Raw genomic sequence first — 22544 nt, forward strand, 5'->3', positions numbered from 1 at the left:
TTTATCTGTTTATTTTATTTTGTCACTTATTTTTTTTGGCATAGAATAAGTTTTAGTAAGTTAAACTTTATTAGTAAAATTTAATTTCTATGATTATAAAAATAATCTATGCTTCTTGTAAAAGCACACACTTTGTAACAAATCAATAAACTTTAACAATGGGTAGTTACATTTCCCTGAACTTTCTCAGATTCAATATTTGTTTTGAGTTTTGCACTCAATTTGGAAACTAATCTACAAATTTGAATATGATAGCTTCACTGCTTATGTTAATTACCATAGTATTTTTTTTAACTTTCAAAAAATACTTCAGAATCTGAGGATGTACCTAAATAGTGAAGTGCTTGCCTAGCAAGTCCAAAGCTTGCTCTGGGTTCAATCCCCAGTACCAGTAAATAAATACATACAGAAGTGTTTAAGATGTTGCTAATCTTTGCAGAAAGCTGTGCACCCATGTGTTTATACAGTTTTTACCTACTGCCTGCCCTATCCTCTGGCAAAGCACATAATTTTATAGTTTTCTTTATGCTTTTATAGATCTTAAGAATTCACCTTTTGTGTGTGTGTATGTGTGTGGTGCTAGGGATTGAACCCAGAGTCATGAGCACTATGTCGCTTAGTGCCAGTGCTCTACTACTAGGCTATAACCCCAGCCCTTCTTTTGTTTTTGAGATAAGTTCTCACTAAGTTGCCTAGGCTGGATGCAAACCTTTGATCCTCCTGCCTCAGCCTTCTAAGTAGCTGAGATTATAGGCACGTGCTACCACACTTAATGAGAACTCACCTTTTTTATTATTTCAACTTAATCCTCCTTTGGCATTTCATGTATTATTGTAGTTTTTCTTATAAAGTCATTACCTAGTCTAAAAATAAGTGAAGTGCTACAGATATGTGTAAAGGAAAAAGGAAATGGCCCCCATCCTGCACCTCAGTCCCATTCATTAGTGACAATTACTGTGGCCATTCATTAACTGTTCTTAAAGAATTTTACGTGCATATGTAGATATATGTACATCAGTAAACATGTCTTTTTTCCATATTTTTTTTAAATTGTGGGACATAAGAATCCTGATAATTGTCATCGCATTTTGGTCCTATTACTCTAAATCATTTTGTGGTAGTCATTATGTAGGAGAGCTTGCTTTCTGCCAGCTGGAATTAAGTTGACACCATAATGAAGTTTTAGAATGTAGTCATTTTTTTAAATGTCATTCTGAAATTTGAATTTCTTTGTGGTGTTTTAGGAATTACTTTTGTCTGAAATGGAGACTCCTATTTTACAATCATATTTGTCTTCGTCCCTGCCTCCGCCAGAAGGACTGTACGCTGTTCGAGTGAAGCACATTGTCTCACCTAATGAAGTATGTATGCCATGCAGGTGCTTAGTTGGTGGTTCAAAATCATAGCATTATCTGGGTCTTAAATACTAGGATTGACTCCTCATTTCTGTCTTCCTGGATTGTAAATAATGGAAAATTAGTGACCTCTGGTTGGTGATACCTTAGAATTTTCTTTTTCTTTTTTTTTTTTTTTTTTGGTACTGGGGATCGAACTCAGGTCCTTGCACTTGCATAGCAGGCAGCGAAACCACTGAGCTAAATCCCTGGCCCAGAATTTTCTTTTTCTTGAGACTGGGTCTCACCAAGTTGCCCAGGTTGGCCTCAATTTGTAATCCTTCTGCTTCAGCCTCCCAAGTAGCTGGGATTACAGGCGTGGGCCACTGTGCCTGATTCCCAGCATTTGTTATACTTCACGAGGCAGATGTTTCTTTTTTTATGTTTTTATTAGTACATATTAGCACCGCATGCAGTTCACAGTCATCTTGGGGAGTTGGTATAGGTACATAATACAACTTGTTTCTTCTTTCAGTCCTCTTCCCCTTCCCCCTCCATCCCCTCCCCCCACCCCCTCCTTCTTCCTTTCCTTCCCCTTCCCCATCTTTGTTGATGTTACTGATCTTAGCTCACGTCTGTGACATAATGATCTTGACATCCACTGAGGTTATTGGATTCCTGTACACGGTGTCTCTGCAGTCCCTCTCCCCTCCCCCTCACCCCTCACCGTTCCCATTTGTAAGGGATCCTTCCCCTTGACTCCTTCTGTCCATCGTTTATTATTATTTTTGCTTGCACGTCAGCTTACTCAATGAGAGATACCATGTGGCATTAAGCTTGTGAGTCTGGTTTATTTAGGCAGATGTTTCTTTTTGTTTGTTTGTTTGTTTTTTGGGTACCAGGGATCGAACTCGAGTTCTTGCGCTTGCAAGGCCGGCGACGGAACCACTGGGCCAAATGCCCGGCCCAGGCAGATGTTTCTTAAGCACCTGTGAGCTTCCTCTTGTCATCAGCCTTTATTCACGGTTACAGTTTACATCTGTCACTTAGATTTTTAGGATGTAACTGTTTCCCTCTATAAAATATTTTTAGTTTTTATCTGTTTTGTTTCCAGTTTATGAAGTCTTAAACATCTCTCTCATTGTTCTCCTGCACTGAGCCCTGATGCTCTCCACCCTGCTCTGTTTTTCTGTACCACTTGCCACCTTCCTCTCCCTGCAGTATGATGATTGGCTGTCTCCTCCCCTAGAAGCGAACCCCGTGAAGATAGGGTTTCATCGGTGTTGTTCATTAACGCACCCCAGATTGAGAAAGTGCCTGACACTGAAGTCACGTGCTGTGAATATTGACAGAGGATGAATGAATGCATTAAAGAAGATCAGCTACATCCCTTGACCAACAAAAGAGAAAGTGACAAGCAGCATCGGCAGCTCCTTTAGCCTTCTATACAGTACACCAGGGTCTGGAAGGCAAGCTTGGCGAGGACTTGCTGCCTAATTTCATCAGAGAGCAGCCATAGCATTGTACAGCTGTTGCTGGGCTTTATGATTTTTTGTATTATCTATTGTGATAGAACAGATTACCCGAAATGTAGCATCTTAAAGCAACACACATGAGGTTCAGGAATCCAGGAGCTGCTTAATTAACCCTAACTCATGTTCTCTCAGGCCGAAGTGAAGACAGTAGGGACTAGAGAATCCACTTCCCAAGCAAGTCACTCGTGATGCCTCCTGGGCCCTTGGGTGGACTGCACGTGCTCTCTCCACCACCGCGAGTGCCGCGAGACGGAAACGAACCGTCTGTTCCTTACAGTCCGGTCTCCCCATCACCAACCTCCACTTCCCTGGGGTGCACGCGGCCCCAAGATCAGCACAGTGGGACGTGGGAGGGTAAACAGCAGAAGGGAGAGAACATTGGAAGCCGCCTACCACAATAATTTGGTCCCCGTGAAGTGAATATTAGAAATAACAGAATTTGAAAGTGTCTTTCTTCCCTTTCGCCCACTTAGGTATATATTTGCCTTGATTCTATAGAAAACTGTAATCAGTTTAACCATCATAATGGCACAAATGACAATCAAGTTAGCTCGGAATCAGAATCAGAGAGCCTTGAAGAAGCATTGCAGAGGTTTAATAAAATTGTAAAGACGTTTCTTCCTCTGACAGATTTTAGAACAGGTATACTTTTTTTAATGAAATAGTATGCTTAGTAAAACTTTATTTTTTTTAATGGGCTAGGGAGGTTTGGTTATTTCTAACAGTAACGGGTATTTTCCTCAGACTCACTCTATTTCTTTGAATCCTAAAGATACCCTGGGCTAGTCTTCTTTACATTTTTTAGATTAGGAATGTGAACTAATAGAAGTTAAATACCTCCTGGGACACTTTCACTTTCCAAAAATCAGGGTGTGTTACAAAGTTGATTGCATAATGCATAAGGATTATTTTATATGCTTGAGGTTTTACTGCTAGTTCAACTTGTGAAAGTTGTCATTCAGATCCAAATGGCAGTAATTAATTACAGACCGCCCAAAGCTGGTTGAGGTGGGGGCTCAGACTATGTCTTTTTTTTTTCTTTTGGTACTGGGGATCAAACTCTGGACCTTGCACTTGCGAGTCAGGCATCAGAACCACTGAGCTAAATCCCTGGCTCAGACTATGTCGTGGTCTATGAGGATAGATGAAATTCTTTTTATTCCCCAGTCCATTCTTCCTGTCTTTATTAAATGTTTTGCTTAAAAAAAAAAATTTGTGATTCGCTTCTGAGGAAAATATATCTAGTTGCTGGTATTGATAGTTCCTGAAGTACATGTACGGTCTTAATACATAATACGTTGATGTATATTACTGTTGTATTTTGCACATATCAAAAGATACTTTTAGGAAAGAAAAATACATTAATCTAATGTCTTACCTGATTTTATTCATTGAAATGGCTTTTGTTTTCTGTTTTGTTTAGAGTTTTGGTTGTTTGGATTTGTTTTTTGAGACTCATTATGTAGTCCAGACGGGACTCCCACTTGTCAGCCCTGCTCAGCCGCCCGAATGCTAGGATGATGGGTGTATGCCACCACACTCAACTTCAGGGAGATTTTAATTAGCTGTAACCTTCTTTTAGCTGATAGGTAGTTATGGTCCCTTCTGTTTGGAATCCTCCCTTTGCCCTGTCCCATAATTTACATCTCTGCTCAACATTACCTTTATTGCTGGTGTTCTCTGACCTCTCTGTCTTCAGCAGTATCACCTCCTTGTCCCTGCACCCCCCTCGACTTTTAAAAGTAGTGCTGTGACCAAATGACTCTAGTGGTCACCAGCAAGTAGAAGGACACCTGGCACAAGGAGATCCTCATAAATATAAAATGAATGAGAGAATACACTATGAGGTAGGGCTTTTTGTACACTGATTTATAGTGTAGAAGCAACATTTTCTTCCTCATTTTTATTCATATCTCAAAGAAAGTGACACCATTTGTGCATAATGTAATCTGTGGACCCACACATGCATTATTTGTGTATTTTATAGGTAATTTATACTTCAGAAGTTTTAAAAATTACATATATGGTTAAATTCATTCATAGGTATGTTTACTGAGGAATTTATATTGAAGTTTTTGCGGGTTAAAATGAAAATTAGGTGTTGGGAGTTTTAGATTGTATTTTGAATAGACAAAATGTGAGCTGTGTTTTTAAGGCTAGAAAGGTAAAAACTGGAAGGGACTATTAATAGTGATTCAGTTATTTACTATGCAGAACAGCTCTGTTAAATGAGATGCTTCCCTGTTCTTTTTGTCACATAAGAATGTATTTGGGGTTTAACAAGAAATCAGACAAATAAAATTCGTATAAACACACATCCACACTAAGTCATAACATAGTAAAGGAAAAAGTAAAAACAAAGAACTAGAGCAACAAATGACTAGTCTTTAGGGTTTTCCTGCAAGGTAGATTTCTTTGGCATCTCCTTTTTCTCCAGTGTCCTCCCCTTTATTATAGCTGGTAATTATTCTGATGACTGACACCCCCTCAAGATGCCTCGCCCTAAGTGCTCTGTTGAACACTGTAGCATATCCCTGTGCATATCCATAGTCCCCATAGCTATACCCAATATAATCATATCTTCCATAGCCACTATAGTTTTGACCATAGGCACTATTGTAATTTTCATATTCTTGCTCATAATAGTTATTAAATCCTTGGTTCCAACTTTACTGTTCTATTGATGACTTTATATTTTCAAGAACTCTTTAATAAAAATTCATTTGAGAGGCTAGGGGTGTAGCACTGGATTCCAATCCGCAGTACTACAAAAAAAAAGGAAATTTAAAAAATATCATTTAAAATAAAAATCTTTGTAGCCAGGTGTGGTGTCACATACTTGTAATCCTGGCACTTGGAAGGCTGAGGCAGGAGGACCACCTTGAATTCAAGACCAGCCTGAGTTACGTAGTGAATTCAAAGGTAGCCTGGGCTATACAGCAAGACCTTATCTCCCAAAAAAAGAAAAAAAATCTTTGTATGTTAGCAGAATATAGTATTTTGATGTAACTTACACAATTTTCTTGTGGAATCATGTAGATTTTGATGACATGAGAGGGGAAAGGAGACAAAATAGAATAAGACATGAAACTGAGCCATATTCCATCTAGTTTGAAATTTAGCAGGTTGGGAAGAGAAAGAGAATCCATACTATACTGCTTTTCCCAGTTTTCCTCACCATTCATTAGCACTTTTTACCAAGCACTTGCTTACACCAGGTATCACATTGGAAATACAAATCACAATTCTTTGTGATTTTACTTTTTTTTTGGTACCGGGGATCGAACTCGGGTCCTTGCGCTTGCGCAGCGGGCGGAACAAATCACAATTCTTGACAGCAAGTGGGCAGGGAAGAGCCAGCTCAGTAAAGGTGTACGGTGAATGCCACCAGGTCACAGATGAAGCAGAGCTTCGTTAGCAATGAGGCCTTTCTAAGGTCTCGTTGGGGCTGACCTTTGAAAGGAGAGTAGGTGTTAACCCTAAAAAGGCTCGGGACAGAGGGAGAGAGGGGGGCAAACGTGACAAGCAGAGGCATTAAGCTCTTATTATTTTTACCAAAAAAATAATAAACTTTTAGTGAATTAAGAGAAACTATTTGTATGAATGAAAGCATATATTGAAATATTTTTAAAACAGTAAAATATGTAATTTGGGCAAGTATTTGAACTCCTCCCTGCTTCCTATTTATCTCTCTTACACCTCACTCCCTCTCTCTCCATAGATAGATATAGTTTCTCATCTAAGAGAAATGGTGTCATATTTGAGTTTGTGTTTGACTTATTTCACATAACATTATGTTCTTAAATTGCACCCATTTACCTATGGATGCATGAAGTTTATGGCAGCACATTACTCCATTGTGTGTAAATCCCATTTTCCTTATTTGGCATTATGATTTTAAATAATTGCGTTGACATGTGTAAATACCAAATAGTTACTCTGGTGTGAGAAACTGAAAGTGTAAATAAGGACTAAAGGTATAATAGGTAATGTGAAATAGGAAGAAAAGGGGCAAAGGGGAAGGAAGTGGGAGGGCTAGGGGAAAGGAAAGAAGGGAATGGAATTAATATGAGAAAATGAAAAACAAGGAAACAAGGTCTTTGTAAATAGGGAGGGATGGAGGGGTTGAAGGGAGGGCAGGGGAATGGGGAAAAAATAAGAACCAAGAGAGACTATGTAAAGGTGCAAATTTCCAGTGATGAATGTCATTATATTGTATACCTAAAATGTACCGATAAAAGGACACACAGTTAAAATAATTGTGTTGAGGTAATTCATGAAGATGATGCCGTGTTTGGGAAGACTGAAGCCTGTAAACTGTAGTGCTGGGGAGTTGGTACGGCAGGCAGTTAGGATGCCATTGAATAATTAAGAGCAATGTATCTGGATTTTTAAAATTTAATACTGGTGGTTTTACAGAGAGTGGACTGAAAGAAGACAGAATGGAAGGCAGGGACTGCAAACTGTACTTATTATCCTTTGCAGGTGATAACCTGAGGAGGGGTTGAGAGTTTGAGAAGGGGAACTGGTGGCATGATGCCCAGAGCCATGGAAGTAAAACTAGGAACTCCATGGATGAGAAGGTGCCTTCAGAGCTTAATGCTTAGGATGAGTAAAGAACTGTTCAGTATTAATTTTAGGTGGTTGAATATATGATTGTTACATTGACTTCTTTGTATTATTCTGTAAGACTCTTTAAAAAAGGATAATTTTATTCTTTTCCCCCTTTTTGCCTCTTTAGAAATGCCTTGCCTTGCAGAATATGCTGATGGCTTATGGTATAGAGCAAAAATTGTTTGCATTAAAGAATTTAATCCTTTATCTCTCCTGGTACAATTTGTTGATTATGGATCAACTGAAAAGTTGACACTAAACAGGTAAAGAAAAGGTCACCTGAATAAGGATTCTTAGTTCTGTTTTAGCATATTTTTTTGTCCTTTATTGGGAAGATTTTTACCTTTTAAAAGAAAAAGGCTATGTTAAAGCTGTTTCTGTATTAGGAATTTTTAAATCTACACTTTTTGTGCGGAAACATAAAATTTACCATTTTAGATAAGGTACAGAGTTGATTTTAAGTTCCAGTGTTGCACAACTGTCACCACTTTCCATTTCCAGAACTTTCTCGTTGACACGTTCTGACAGGGCTGTAATCTGTGTGTCTTGCTGCCCGATGGGACAGTCACGCATGTACCCCTGGTGCTTCAAGCTGGCAGGAATGTGTTCATCCAGATAGAAACCCAGTAACCATTAAAGGGTGGTATTTCATTCCATCCTCTTAGCCCTGTCATCTATTTTCTGTCTCTAGGAATTTGTTTATTCTGGGTACCTCATATTTAAATAACATCATGCAGTATTCACCCTTTTGTGACTGGCTCATTTCACTCAGTGTTTCCAAGCTTCATCTGTATCATGCAATGTGCCAGAATTTCCTTCCTAAGGCAGAATGACACGGTTTTTTTGTTTGTTTGGTTTGGTACTGGGGATGGAACTCAGGACCTTGAGCTTGCCAGGCACGCGCGGTGCCACTGAGCTCCATCCCCAGCGCCCCCCCTTTTTTACTAGTACATGCCTGCAGTACATAATGATTACATTCATCATGGGGCATTGGTACATGTGCACAGCACAAATTCCTTTTTATCCTCTTCCCCTTCCCTCTCCCACCCTTCCTTTTTCTCTTGGTCCCCTTCACTTTTGCAAAAGTTTGCAGCTCTTAATTAACAAATATATGTGGAAATTTTTTAAATTTTTCACTAAGTTTATTTGTACAACTTAGATATACGTAATGATCACATTCATATGGAATTTGTACCTTTACATGATTTTTCCCCATTCCCTTTCCCTCCCTGTCTTATGTGTAGACATTTTATTTATCCATTCAGCCATCAGCAATGCTTCAGCCTTTTGCCGATCGTGAACAATGTTCCTAGGAACATGTGTGTATAAAGTTCTATTTGAGACCCTACTTTGTTATTCTGGGCATATCACCAGAAATGGAAATGCTGATTGTATATTCCACTTTTAGTTTTTAAGAAATGTTTTCTATAGTAGCTGCACTACTTCACACTCCCACCGACAGCACTTGAGGATTCGTTTTTCCATATTCTCACCAATTATTTTTCCCAGGGTGTGGGGGAGTGTCTTGATAGTTACCATCCTAATGAATGGTATTTCACTATGAATTTGATTTACATTCCCTAACAGATCGATGGTGTTGAGCCTTGTGGCACTTTTTTTTTAACCCCTTATATATCATCTTTAGAGAAATGTTCATTTTTAATGTATTTTCTCTCATCTGCAGTCTGCCTTTTCACTCTGTTGTCTTTTAGTACACAGAAGTTTTTAATTTTGAAATCCATTTCATTTGATTTCTCTTTTGTTCGCTGTGCTTTTGATATCATAACCAAAGAAAATCATTACAAAATCCATCATGAAGCCTTTCCCTTATATTTTCTTCTAGGGGTTTTAGTTAGGAGAAAATTTGAATTGACATTCTGAACATTTTAAGAATTTTTTTTTTTTTTTGTAACAGACTGCGTCAGATTCCTCTTTATCTTATGCAGTATCCCGCCCGAGCCATAAAGGTTTTCTTGGCAGGGTTTAAACCTCCCTTAAGGGACACAGGAAAGACAAGAATACCATACTGTCCCAAGTGGAGCATGGAGGCGCTCTGGACTATGATAGACTGTCTTCAAGGAAAACAGCTTTATGCTTCCTCCATGGTAAATAGTGTTAATTAGCCAAAATCCTTTTACAGATATTTTCACAGTACCTATTAACTTTTAAAGTGGTATGTAACTGTGCAACTCTACATGGGAAAAAAAAAACAACACAAAGCTATTTTTACTATAGGAATAAATTTGAAAGCTTTTTAAAGTGTTTTCATTTATTTTTAACAAACTATATTAATCCAAGGGTGATGATAAGATTAAATGATCAAGATATACACAGCACCAGGCATGGTATCATACACCTGTAAACGCAGCACTTGGGAGGCTGAGGCAGGAGGATCACCATTAAGTTTGAGGCTAGTCTGGGCTACATAGTGAGTTCAAGCCCAGCCTGAATTACATAGTGAGACCCTATCTCAAAAAAAAAAAAAAAAAAGCACTGTATAATCTAAGAATTTGTAAGTCAATGGAGGGAAACAGGCATACCAACCACTAACACAAGGTAGAATGAAGTATTACGATAGAGGTATAGGTAACTTTGTGAGGTGGGAGGAGTGAAAGAAGGAATGAGTATTTCCATCTAGAGGGAGCTGGAAATGGTATTTGAGCAGTTTCTTAGTAGGCACTGAAATGACTAAGTAGGAAATGCCGTCTGAGCTGCATCCTGAAAGATGAGTAGGAAACACCAGAACAGGAGTTATGATCATAGGAAAGCTTGAATTGTAATGTTAGAACTTGTATCAAAACCCCAGACCCAGATGGTTTAAACCTTTCTTCTTCCAAATCTTAGCATGTGTGGAATGTGAAGACTTTAACAAGGAGGATGATATTAAAGCCCACTGGCTATACCCAGGAGAACTTTGATGTTTAATTATAGTTTAGAGTGAAAGAAATGAGATTTAGCAGGAAGCTATCATAGGTGTCCTTTGGAAATAAGAGTATAAATTAGGGAACTAAACCTGGAGAATGCCTTTTCCCTTTTGTGTGAATGGCCAGATTTCAGAAGGAAAGGGAAGCAAAGACATAATTGTGTTTTCTTGACAAACTGTATCTTTCAATTCTAGGCTCAGGCACCAGAACAAACAGTAACCTTATATGAAGATGAACAGTACCCAGTTCATATGCCATTAGTAGAAATGGGACTTGCAGACCAAGATGAATGATGTAAGTATACATTCTTGTCCACTTTTTTGGTCAGCACAAGGCATGGGAGTGTTACAGAAAAGGTCAACCCTAAATAAAAGCACCTGTGCGTTTTCCTTGACTTCTCAAAGGAATGATGACAAAGCTCTGCAAGAATCTTCCAGATTTCTTCTTAGGTCCTTCTCACTGCTGAGTAACCAGTATCAAAGAGGCCTCCTATCTGTAAGAATGCTGGAAATGGGTTTTGTGACTGTCTTGGTACCGAATGGGGGAGCAGGACAGTGGGTATCACGAGTAATTAAGGCACATGAATATGTGGTATACAATAGAGCTACTCAATAGTCAGCAGTCTGATAAAGTTATCAAAGCACTGGGGTGACAAATACAATTCCTTCATGTAATTCTAACCATTGACTCAGCAACTAAGGAACATTAAGCACAGTAGCGCTTTATAAGTAACTTCTTTTTTTCAGGTATACAGAGCAGAGCATCTATAGCAACCCAGAAGAAAGAATGCTGTATTTAGACCTTTTCAGGCTGTTTTCTTGACTTATTCTACAATGGTGCTGTTCTTTTCCACCCTAATTCTTACATGTTGAACTGTTCAGAATGTTGTGAGAAAAATCACAAGTTAATAAATATTTGCTTTCAAACATTTTTTATTTTGCGGTATTTTCAAAATAAAATAGGTCAGGCACTTTTTTATTTTGGCAGTAGTGAGGGTTGAACCAGGGCCTTCACACTGAGCTACATCCCCAGCGCCCCCCCCCCCCGTTTTGGTACTGGGGACCTTGCACTTCCAAGGCAGGCAGAACCACTGAGCTAAATCCCCGGCCCCTCCCCAGCCCTTTTTTATTTTTTGAGTTAGGCTCAAATTTGCAATCCTGCCTCAGGCTCCCAAAGTGCTGGGATCCCAGATTTGTGTCACCAGGCCCAGCTTAACTCATAACTAATGATTTGGCTTAAGAAATGATGTTGGGTGAACTTCCCAGAGAGATGTGGAAGACGCGTCTGCCTCCCAACTGGGGGGGGGGGCTGACAGCCCCACAAATGACTCGGAGGAGTCCAGCTCGGTGAGTGAACGAGTTCAGTAGGGGTCACCTACAGGGACCACTTGCAGGCTGCAGCACTACCAAAGTTGCTGATCTCCTTGTGCTAAATCACTGCTATTATAGAACGCTATTAAGATGGTAAAACTAGGGTCGAAAGCAGTAAGGGTCCTGAGGAAAAGCTGTGGGTGCTGCACTCCCATCCCGGCCTCAGGAAGCACTGTCTAGCCACCATGGTGGATGGCCTTGCACTGCACTTGGTGCACAGCCTCCACACCTGGCGGGGCTGTTGCAGAATGGGAGTTGCTCTGGCAGGGTTTGGAGGACAGTTCTCACCAGATGGCAGCCACAAAGGCCCTGCGGTGCTGCACCCCATCACATTCTGCTCCCTGCCTGAGAGAGGTGAGCAGTCTGTACAGTTTCACTACATATGAATGTGTCCACGATACATAGTGTTGCTGTGTGCATCTTTACCTGTGTGAGGTATGTTTCTTATTTTATTTGTACTGTTTATCTGTGTTCATGTGTATAGCTCTTTTACTTTGACTGCTGTATCTTTTGTAATTTAGGTGGTTACCAGCTTTTTTCTCAATTACAAATATTCTACAGGGCCCTTATAGATGTGTGACTCTCCTGTGTACACATAAATATGTATGTATGCATGTATATGTGCATGTGTACCTGTATTAGTGGAATCTGATGGTTCATGGAGTAAATACTTTCTACAAAGTAGTAAGCAGTTTACCACCAGTTGTCTGAGTTGCTTACCAGCATGTGATACAACCAGACCAGTGTCAGACTAGTGCCAGTCTGACACCAGGATATCTCATTGTTTTAATAAGCAAACACTGACTTATTAATGCTAGTGAATGTTCTGTCACTTTACTGCTTGTTCATATCCTTTCTCTATTAAATTGTTTGCAATTTTACTTGTAGTACTTCTGTATATATTCTGGATAGTAAACCTTTGCCATCTTGCAGTTATTTATCACTCATTTTTTAAGGCTTGTTTTATATCTTATTTAAAAATCTTTCCCTATCCTAAAGTGTAATACATATCCTCTTTTCTTTGAAAAGTATTAAAGTTTTTTCATATTCATTTTTTAAGCACATGAAATGATTAACTTTTTATTTCTTTTGGTAGCAGGGATCGAACTCAGGACCTCACGCTTGCTACGCAGGTGCTGTGCCACTGAGCTACATCCCCAGCCCAAAATTGATAACTTTTTAACTGAGTCCTTATCAATACTTATTGCCTTAATTTACAGTAGGTGACTTGCCCTTCCTTCTAGGATGCCTCAACTTCTGTCAGCCAAGAGCCCTATTGGTAATAACATCAAAGTAGCTGGGGCCATGGGTTAACACTAGATAGTTACTACTCATGCCCACTCTTACTGTACAAGTTATATACAATCAGCCTTGTTACAACTTTTCTCCTGTCCTAGAAGTAGTAGGATTATTACCACTACTACCTGTAGCACTGTTTGACCTGTTTGTATTCATTCATTTTTGTAACTTCCCATTCTATTACAATTAATCACCCCTATAACAGATCAATGTTTTCATTTTGGTACCAACTAAACACAATACTACTTTGGGTAGAGTGACAGTCACTGATCCCTTGAGTACCCTTTCTGTGGAAGTGCATATTCTCTGACTACTGGGCCTGTGGGATGTCTGTGATGTATTCCTTGGTTTTCATAACCATAGCCAACCAAAGACACATCGTTTAAAAACCCTACACACATTCACTGCTGCGCAAGCGCAAGGACCAGAGTTCGATCCCCAGTACCAAAAAAACAAAACAAACAAAAAAATCCTACACACAGTTTATGACAAAATAATACTTTCTTTAATCTAGCTGTAGAAAAACAGGAGAGGTGAATTATAAATGCATGTCATCCTTGTGTATTTCAAAGAATACAATAATGAAGCTTTTCTAGTCAACTTTTATTTTAGAATCCATCTCTGCCATTTAGACACACAGAGGCTATATAAATTAAACAGAATCCACAAGAATTGTACCTTTTTTAAAACAGGAAAATCAGGGGCCGGGGATTTAGCTCAGTGGTTTCACCGCCTGCTGCGCAAGCACAAGGACCCGAGTTTGATATCCCCGGTACCAAAAAAAAAAAAAAAAAAACAGGAAGATCAGGTAGTGTCACTTCATGATCAATCACACTGGAGCATTACAATTCTGAGTCCATGAGAACATTACCATCTTTGTCCTTAACTCTCACTCGGCCAGACGCATACTTTGTTTCTTGATGACCATTTGTGTACACAGTTTTAACAGTGCCATCTGGATATTCCCGTCTCTTGAACTGTGCAGTATGAAGTTCTCTTTGGCCATTATTAAACTCTATAATTTTGTTGCCATCACTGTAAAATTTAAAATAGAATTTAAATTCTTAAAAATATGAAGTAGGGCTGGGGGCATAGCTGAGTGGTACAGCACTTGCCTAGCATATGTTAGACCCTAGGTTCAATCCCCAGCACAGGGAAGAAAAATATAAAACAGGAAAATTATTTGAAAGTAACCTTTTGATTCTGGCTGTGTTATTCTCCTAGAGACATCTCTTGGTCCTTTTCCCTCTACAACTGCAAATTCTTTGTACAGTGTTTGTGCTTTAGCCCAATAACCCAGTTATCAGATTAACATCTACATGTACCCATGAAAAGCTTTTTTACATAAATTTACTTTTAAGTTTAATTAAAATGGGGGTGGGGGTATAGCTCAGTGGCGCAGCACCTGCCTGCTGGCAAGCACAAGGCTCTGAGTTCAATTTAAATAAAGGTGGGGATGAGAAAACAAATGTAATCATGGTAGCACACGCCTATAATCCTGGTACCGTGGGAGGCTAAAGTCAGAAGGATCACAAGTCTAAAGCCCAGGCTTGGCAACTCAGTGACACCCTGACACAAAATATTTCTTTTTGGGTCGGGGTTAGTGGCACCATGCCTGTCCTAAGTTTGATCCCCGGTACCGCAAACAAAAAAAACTTTTTTCCAATTTTTTAATTAGTACATGTTTGCAGTACCTAATGATTACATTCCTTGTGGGGAGTTGGTGCGTGTACGGGACACATCTTCATTCTTTGTTTCATCCCCTCTCCCTATCCATCTCTTGGTCCCCTTCCATTTTGCAAAAATCTCCCTATTTCCTATTATCTCTTATTTTGCTCTTATATTTATCTGATTTATTTCACTTACTATTATGGTCCCATCAAAACATTTTTTAAAGGGGGATTGGGGATGTCGCTCACTGTCAAGGCCCTGGGTTCAATCCCGTGTCTAAGGAAGTAGGACACTGTGTTAAAATCTACTTCCGGGTTTGTGTGTGTGTGTGTGCGTGCGTGCCCTTTTCACTCTGTTAAAAACCATCTGAACGTTTGCTCAGTATCAGGTGTGGAAGAGAGCTGTACCCTAAGAAGGACATGACCAGACTCAGGGTTTGTTTTAAAAGAATGAAACAAAAAGGCAGACTATTAAAAGGTTAATAACACATTGATTGCTCAATATGCCTGTGGGATATTCAAATTGCATTCCCAGATGCAAGTCTAATGAGAAACAGGGCTGGTTCAGCATCACCTGGGGACGTGTTGGAAATGCGTATCACTAGGGCTGCATCTCAACAATCCAGGTGACTTTTAACACACACTGAAGTATGTGAGAACCATGCCAAAATGAGCCTGAGTAAAACAGTTTGTTTTTTTTTTTTCCCAGTACCAGGGATTGAACTCAGGACCTTGCACTTGCCAGGCAGGTGCAGTGCCCCTGAGCCACACTCCCACCCTGAGATTTGCCTGAAAAAAAGATTGGTGGATGGGTACATGCAGTTATTCATATTATTTTCTCTACTTTCTAATTATACAAAATTTTAAATGTAAAAGTAAAGACTCTTAAAATTTTTCTGATATCACTCCAAGTATAATGTATACATAAATTCCCCCAATTTTAGATCAAACTGCTATTTTTTGTTGTTGTTCTGTTTTTTGAGACAAGGTCTCACTAAGTAGATCAGACTGGCTTAAACTAACAGTAATCCTCCTGCTTCAGCTTCCAGAGTGCTGGGATTACAGGCGTGTATCTCCACACACCAGTCAAACTGCTATTTCTTAAGCACTAGGTAAAAAATTTCAGGCCATGTTAAGGGAAAAATACTAGAGTGACTATAAGAAAGTTTTCTTGCCAAGTTCATATCATGGAATTTTGTTCAGTTATCTATGCTGTGTTAGCTGTATTCAGATTAATGGTATTTAACTGTCACACTCCAGGAAAGGAGCAGGGAAACTGAAAACACGCCACTAGATTTGGCAAAGCTTAATTAAAATGGTGGGGATGAGAAGCTCTTTATTATTAGCATGGATTGTGCAGCCAGGCCCATCCAAAACTTAACAAATGTAAGCCAGGTGTAGTGGCCCACACCTTTCCAGCTGGAAAGTTAGGGCAAAAGAATTGCCAATTTGAGCCCAGCCTGGGAAACTCAGTGACTTAGTGAGACCCTGTCTCAAAAAACAGAACAAGGGCTGGGCATGTAACTCAGTGCAAAGACCCTGGGTGCAAACCCCAGTGCCAATCAATTAATCAAAACAAGTAACAGGCTGCCTGCCTTGTTTCTGTCTTATTCACTGTTTAAAAATTTACTCAAGTTTACCTCTGAACAAATACTTGTCATTCCCATTCCCCTTTCCTGGAATGCTGTGTGGACGCTGTCTAAATACTGACTGAGTTATCTCAAGTTCTAACTTCACACTGCGCTAAGAACGTGTCTCACCTGATTTGAGGGTCTTGGGTAACTTCTGAACTCACTGTAATTTTGAGTGACTTGTATACAAGTGTTTTAAATTTTCACAATTCAAATGGTATAAAAGCTGAACCTGGAAAATCTAGAAGCAGATTTAGCAAGTGTCATACCGTTGCACTCTGACAACTGTGCCGTCTGGGAAGATGCTTTCTTCTTGGCCGTCAGCAAATAAATTTTTAATGATCTGGTCAGGAAATGTGATTTCTTTCCTTCCGTCTGGGAAATGTTTTTCTGTTTTAAAAGGGTTTCTGTAAATATTTATTTTTTAAAGGAAGGGAAGAATTTAACAAGGGAAGAATAGCAAACAGGGAAGTTTGTACCTATCTGTCCACTTGAGAAGTGTAGAACTTCAAGTCCTTCAGGGTATGTGGTATGAGTGGTCTGGGCAGCAGCGTAGTAATAGATCTGTAAAGACATGAGGTCAGGACACCTACTCTCCCAGACGGGCAACTGAGAAGAAAATGCGCCAAGGAACATACCACTCTGCCGTCTGGTGTGACCTGCTTCAAGTCGCCATTGAAGAAAGTGACAGTGACAGTCTTCCCATCAGCACTCACTTCTTTCCGAGTCCCATTGGGAAACAGTGTAACCTGGTACCCATTCTTATAAACCTTTTCCACCTAACAGAGACACACAAGACTATCCGTGGGTAAGGGTTCTTCCTGAAACCGTATAACCAAGTTAGGCCAAATCCTCCTCACTGCTTCCTTTGAAAATATTCTCTCAAAAGTAGAGAAGATCCTTTATCTCATTAAGGGTTACAAACTGGTGATTTTTAAAACTCTGCTTATTCACTTTCCCTTTATTGGCTGGAATTCATCTGAAACGGAAACCCTTTCCTCATCAGTGACTGGTACCACACAGGACACTTGGGGAAAGCCTGCCTAACCGCTTCCTTCTAACCGCTGTTCTCCAGCCTCTCATTCCGCAAGTGTAACAGTACGAGGCTCTAAGTGCCACAAGCTTCTTGTCCTCCCACAATTCGGCTGTATTATCTTAGCAGCTCTATGTGACTCAAATGGGCATGTCAGATAGCAAAGCTGGGTTAGTATTTCTCCTTTGCTAATGGCTGCTACTAAGACTCAAGTCCTAGTCCGTGAAGTAGAAGGGCTCTGCTGAGTTAACTTCCAGCCAAGGTCCATTTGACTCCAACTAAATTCTTTCCCTTCTGAATGACCTGTTTGTTCTCCTCAGCAAGTGCCTCCCTTTTACAGTCCTGCCTGTAATATTAGTTATCAGCAGGTGTCCAAGCTCTACCCTGCTCTCTCCTCTTTCCCATGCTTGTAATGAATAAACACTGGATGTCCTTGGTGCTTTTTGTCTTTGCTGCCCAGAGCAGCTTGAATCAGCCCAAGACCCAGCCTCTGCTCTCAACTCTGTGTCTATGTCTTTTGTTCTCTTTCCTATCTCACAGATACTAAGACCCACAGCTGGGGTTCTCGGTAATATTCACTATAATTGGCCCCCAGCGTGGATGTGCAAAGGGGTGGAACTCATGACAACTTTCAGCTCTCACTTTACAACTCCAGACATGGACCACAGGGTACCAGGTGCGCCCAGCCATGAGCAATCCTCCTAATGAACACCTTTTCTAAATACCACTGGAATTACAACATGAGTCAGATTGCTGCAGATGCTGTTAAAGCAGGCTCTATGTACAGGATACTTGCAAGTGCTGCTGTTGATATGCTAATGGACATATGTAAATACATCCCTTGGTTTCCCAAAGCAAGAATACTGGACTTGGAAATATGGGAAGGTGTGACACTTCTCCTTGACATCCAGCAAAGGGGTGATCCTCTTTCCCCTCAAACTTCACTTTCTTGGAGTTTAGTGCACACAGTGCTACCTCCCTTCCAATTAACCCTAACTAAAGCCACTATGCCCATAGCTGTGCTGACTTCAGAGGCAGCCACACCCTTAGCTAAAATGGTGCCACTTCAGAGGGAGCCATGCCTGCAATTACGACTGCAATCACTTCATAGGCAGCCACGCCCATGGCTCCGCTCACACCTAGGTGGAACTCTGTCACCCTCCACATGGCTGTGCCCTCAGTGAAGGTGGCCCCTGTGGTGGCTTTGGTCATCCCCATGACAGTCCCACCCATAGCTATGGTGGCTGAAGCAGCAGCTACAGCAACCACACTGGCAGGTGTAATCACAACTGGTATTTCCAACTTTCACTCGACTGTTGCTCATGAGGAGCATTTCTTTTCAGCCTTAACCCCTTCTGACAGGAGTCTCTCCCCGACCTGCTCTTTCAGTGACTCTTTCTCTTCTGCTCCAGCTGCTTCAGCCCCTCCCAAAGGGGACAGTGAATTAACACCCCCACCTCCTCAGATGCTGCCACTGGCTACTGCCGAGTTTCCTTTCACCCAGTGAGCCAGATCAAGGTATCTAAAGAGCAGACTCTACACAAATCTAAGGAAAAAAGCTCTCATCACCTCCCCCTAACAAACCCTACTTATGTTCTTCCCTTTTCACTCTCCCTTTTAGCTGAGACACCCAGCTAGGCCATTTTCCTAAGCAGACTAGAGATGGGGGCCCTGTCCTAGGACGGAGACAAGAAAGGCTTACAGAAGAGGGTTAGCAGCAGCTGTAAAGGCTTTTAAGCTGTTTGGCACAGGAACGAGTCTAAATAGTGGCACTGTATTCCTTTCGTTACACCACGAAACTACAAATATTTCAGCCCCACAGTCCTGAAGTTCAGGCACCACTGACAGTTTGGTCCACGACAGACCACAATTTCAAGGTGCTCCTCTGAGACTAGCGGCAGTGTGAAAATCTTAGGTTTGCAGTGATGCAAACAAATTTTCACTGGCAGCCATGTTAAAGTATTGCACACACAATTATGTAAACTGCATAACATTTGAGAGTAACTGTTAATGTTATGTACTTTCTATACTTTTTATTTTAAAATATACTATTTATTAAAAAAATTTCTGCCAACAGCCATACTCCACCAGTAGCAGCCTTGTATACTTTATATTCACATTTCTTGATTGTATTATCTAATGTTGTGCTTGATCTAATCTTTGCAGTGTGTTGTTTATCACAGTCCTAAGGGCAACAGACTATCTGTCACACTGTGTGTGTCCTGGTATCTATACCATCACTCCGCAATATTCACACTATGACATCACCACCTAACAGTGTGGTGCTCTCATGTATCCCTCCCTGTTAAGCAGCACATGACCATACTTTAAGCATTTCCACTCTACTTTAGCCCACATTTATGTTTTGGATTTAAAAAAAAAAATTTTAACCTTTCCATCAGAATGACTGATTTCTTCCTGAATTTCTTCTTCTTTTTCCTCCTTTTTATATTCAGGATCTAGGAAGGTGAGTGGTTCAAGCGGCTCCCTGGGCAAGGCAGCCTGTAAGACAAGACATTAGAGCTGTTAAAACCTATACTTACTTCCTAAAGTCAGATGCTAACTTTACAGGGCTCTAGGACTGGATTTGATATTATTTATAAAACATTTATAATCTTAAAACCCTCCTTTATACATGGTTAAGAAACAATGAATCAATTTCAAGTAATCTACACTTGAATATATAAAAATATAAAAAGATTTACTTGTCCTTTATCTGAGCTGCCTAAATCCCGAGGAGGTACAGACTTGGATCTTTGAGATGGATTACCTGTCAGAATATAATTGTAAAAGTTAGGTTCAGTATTATAAAATTTAATTTAAAATGTTAAACATTTTAAAGTTACTAGTATGGTTAAACATTTCCTTAATTCATTCATACCCTTCCTCTGTGAACTGCTGCCCTTTATCTTTTTGTTTTTTGTGGGGATTTTGGGTACTGGGGATTGAACTCAGGACCTTACATTTGAGGCAGGCGGCAGGACCACTGAGCTAAATCCCTGGCCCCTGCCCTTTATCTTTTAATTAAGCAAATCTTAGTATTTTTCTTTACTAGTTTGTGTAAGTGCTCCATTATATAAATTTAAATATTTACACAAGTACTTAAAATTCTCAGTGACCAAGGCAGACAAAGACAGTATCAAATACAGTACTTTTAGCTTATAATCCATAGAAAAACTGGGGCTCAAATAACCTAAAAGACCTGAAGGTATTTTGGAGACAATCACAAGAAATGTTAAGAGAGACTGGTGTGGGGTACAAATAAAAGAGGCATCTTAAGAATACACAGAGCATTTGGTTAACCAAATAACAGGGTATTTAGTTAAAACCTAAGTGCCTTAGAGGGTGTGCCCTGTTATGACTAGAACATCAGTCATGTCCTATAACCCCTATATTATAAAAATAAGTACACATATGTCACCAGTAACAAATGAATTTAAAGAACTATATTGATGTGCTTATATTTTCTTCTTATATGCTAATGAGTCATACTGTAAATATTCTGAACTTTGAAGGGTTTTGTTAATTCCCAGAATCTGCTTTGCATATTAGAAAGTACAAAGGAAGGGCCAAGGATGTGGCTCAGTGCTGCCATGCCTGCTTGGCAAGTGCAAGGTCCTGAGTTTAATCTCTGGTACCAAAAAAAAGTACAAAAGATGCTGAATGCTACAGAGAAAGGCCTGGAGAAGAACAGAGGTAGAGTCTACCAGGAGGCTATCAGACACGCAAGGAGGCTGTGTGGCACCAATGGAAACAGCGCTGTTTCTGCTGCACCACATGGAATCCCTGGTATGTGGGCCCCAAACTGCCATGTCAGCCAATTCTACAGTTCAACATGATGGACTTGGAAAACACCAACAAGAGACAGATGGGTTGGGCAGTGGTAGGTATGATGGGTAAGGACAAAAGGAAAAAGGAACTAAGAGGAGCACAGAGGTTTGACTTGAGCCAGTACGTGGACAGTACGCAGGGTTCTGGGCTAACAGGAGTGCTCTGTTCACATGGGAAGAACATCTTCCACCTCTCAGGGCACGTGTATGAAGTACACCGTATTAACTGGAGCTGTGTTACATCATTTGCAATCTTCCTATCATTTCCAGAGACAAGACTAATATTCCTATTTTATACATGAGAAAACCAAGGCTGAGGATGAGTAACTTGCCAATGGAATCAACTAATAAGATTCATCATACATCAAATTTACTTCTCAGGCTGATCATGAACATTAACTTGAACCCTCAAAATTATCTACAGCTCAGCGGAACAAGAGGTGAGCAGAAACATGCTCTGACTCCTGGAGGCAGACTTACTGTCTGCAGGACCACAACTCAGCTGACACATAAGACACGAGCGTAGGAAAGGAGAAAGCTGGGTAACAAACAGTGCTGGACAGAGATCCCACAGGAGGCAGGTTATGCAGGAAGACTTAAGCACTACTAGGAGCCGGGTGCAGTGGTGCACTCTGGGAGGCTGAGGGAGGAGAACCACAAATGCAAACCCAGCCTGGGGAACTTAGTGGGACACTGTCCAAAAAACACAAAAAGGGCTGAGGATATAGCCTAGTGCAAAGGCCCTGGGTTCAATCCCCAGTACCTCAGAAACAATAACAAAATACAGTACTATGAAGGAAAAACCTGAAATTCAGTTCCCTTAAAATGAGAATGTAGGTTATCAAAAGACACTATACGGAGTAAAAACCCACCCAGTGTAGTGGCACAGAGCTATATAATCCCAGCACTCACAAGGCTAAGGTAGGAGGAGTGTGAACTCTAGGCCAGCCAGGACATCTTACAGAGAAACTCAGTCAAAAAAAAAAAAAAAGAAGACAAGCCATATACTGAGAGAAGATACTATCTTTCCAGTATATGCGGATTGTGAGAAGAGGAAGGGGAAGCCTCTCACAAATCAATAAAGGAAAAGAACCCCACAGAACAATAGGTAAAGACCTATTGTTGAATAAGCTTCTTGAAAGAGGACATCTACATAGCTAATAAGCAGAGACAGTGTTCAATTATTTAATAGGAAAATGCAAATTTAAACTCCAGTAATACACTGTTATTCCCCCATGTGCCTGGAAAAAAAAAATTTTTTTTTTTGGTACCAAGGTTCAAATTCAGGACCTTGCTCTTGAGAG

At 40.2% G+C, this 22544-nt stretch overlaps 2 protein-coding genes across 8 annotated transcripts in view; one reads left to right on the forward strand and one right to left on the reverse strand.

The window, feature by feature from the left end:
• The window catches only part of Rnf17 (ring finger protein 17), a 160038-nt gene extending 148703 nt beyond the window's left edge, over positions 1–11335 (forward strand). The window contains exons 32-37 of one of the 3 annotated variants that reach the window (XM_021236394.2): positions 1245–1361; positions 3343–3511; positions 7611–7746; positions 9399–9588; positions 10602–10701; positions 11154–11335. In XM_021236394.2, the coding sequence (XP_021092053.2) occupies positions 1245–1361; positions 3343–3511; positions 7611–7746; positions 9399–9588; positions 10602–10700 (711 nt within the window). In that variant the 3' untranslated portion in view covers position 10701; positions 11154–11335. Of the gene's footprint in view, positions 1–1244; positions 1362–3342; positions 3512–7354; positions 7506–7610; positions 7747–9398; positions 9589–10601; positions 10702–11153 lie in introns of those variants that run through there. The other 2 variants (XM_021236396.2, XM_087199443.1) reach the window with 2 other exon arrangements.
• Positions 11336–13660: 2325 nt separating this feature from the next.
• The window catches only part of Cpap (centrosome assembly and centriole elongation protein), an 81060-nt gene continuing 72176 nt past the window's right edge, over positions 13661–22544 (reverse strand). For all 5 annotated transcript variants that reach the window (XM_021236391.2, XM_021236390.2, XM_021236389.2 and 2 more), the window contains 6 exons: positions 20116–20180; positions 19802–19912; positions 17016–17156; positions 16857–16941; positions 16647–16767; positions 13661–14111 (listed from right to left, as the gene is read on the reverse strand). In XM_021236391.2, coding sequence (XP_021092050.2) covers positions 13919–14111; positions 16647–16767; positions 16857–16941; positions 17016–17156; positions 19802–19912; positions 20116–20180 — 716 coding nt within the window. In that variant the 3' untranslated portion in view covers positions 13661–13918. The remainder of the gene's footprint in view (positions 14112–16646; positions 16768–16856; positions 16942–17015; positions 17157–19801; positions 19913–20115; positions 20181–22544) is intronic.

Source organism: Heterocephalus glaber, unplaced genomic scaffold, assembly GCF_053883595.1.
Source record: "Heterocephalus glaber isolate CG9 unplaced genomic scaffold, H.glaber_assembly_v1.0 deba00001719, whole genome shotgun sequence".
Classification (NCBI taxonomy): domain Eukaryota; kingdom Metazoa; phylum Chordata; class Mammalia; order Rodentia; family Bathyergidae; genus Heterocephalus; species Heterocephalus glaber.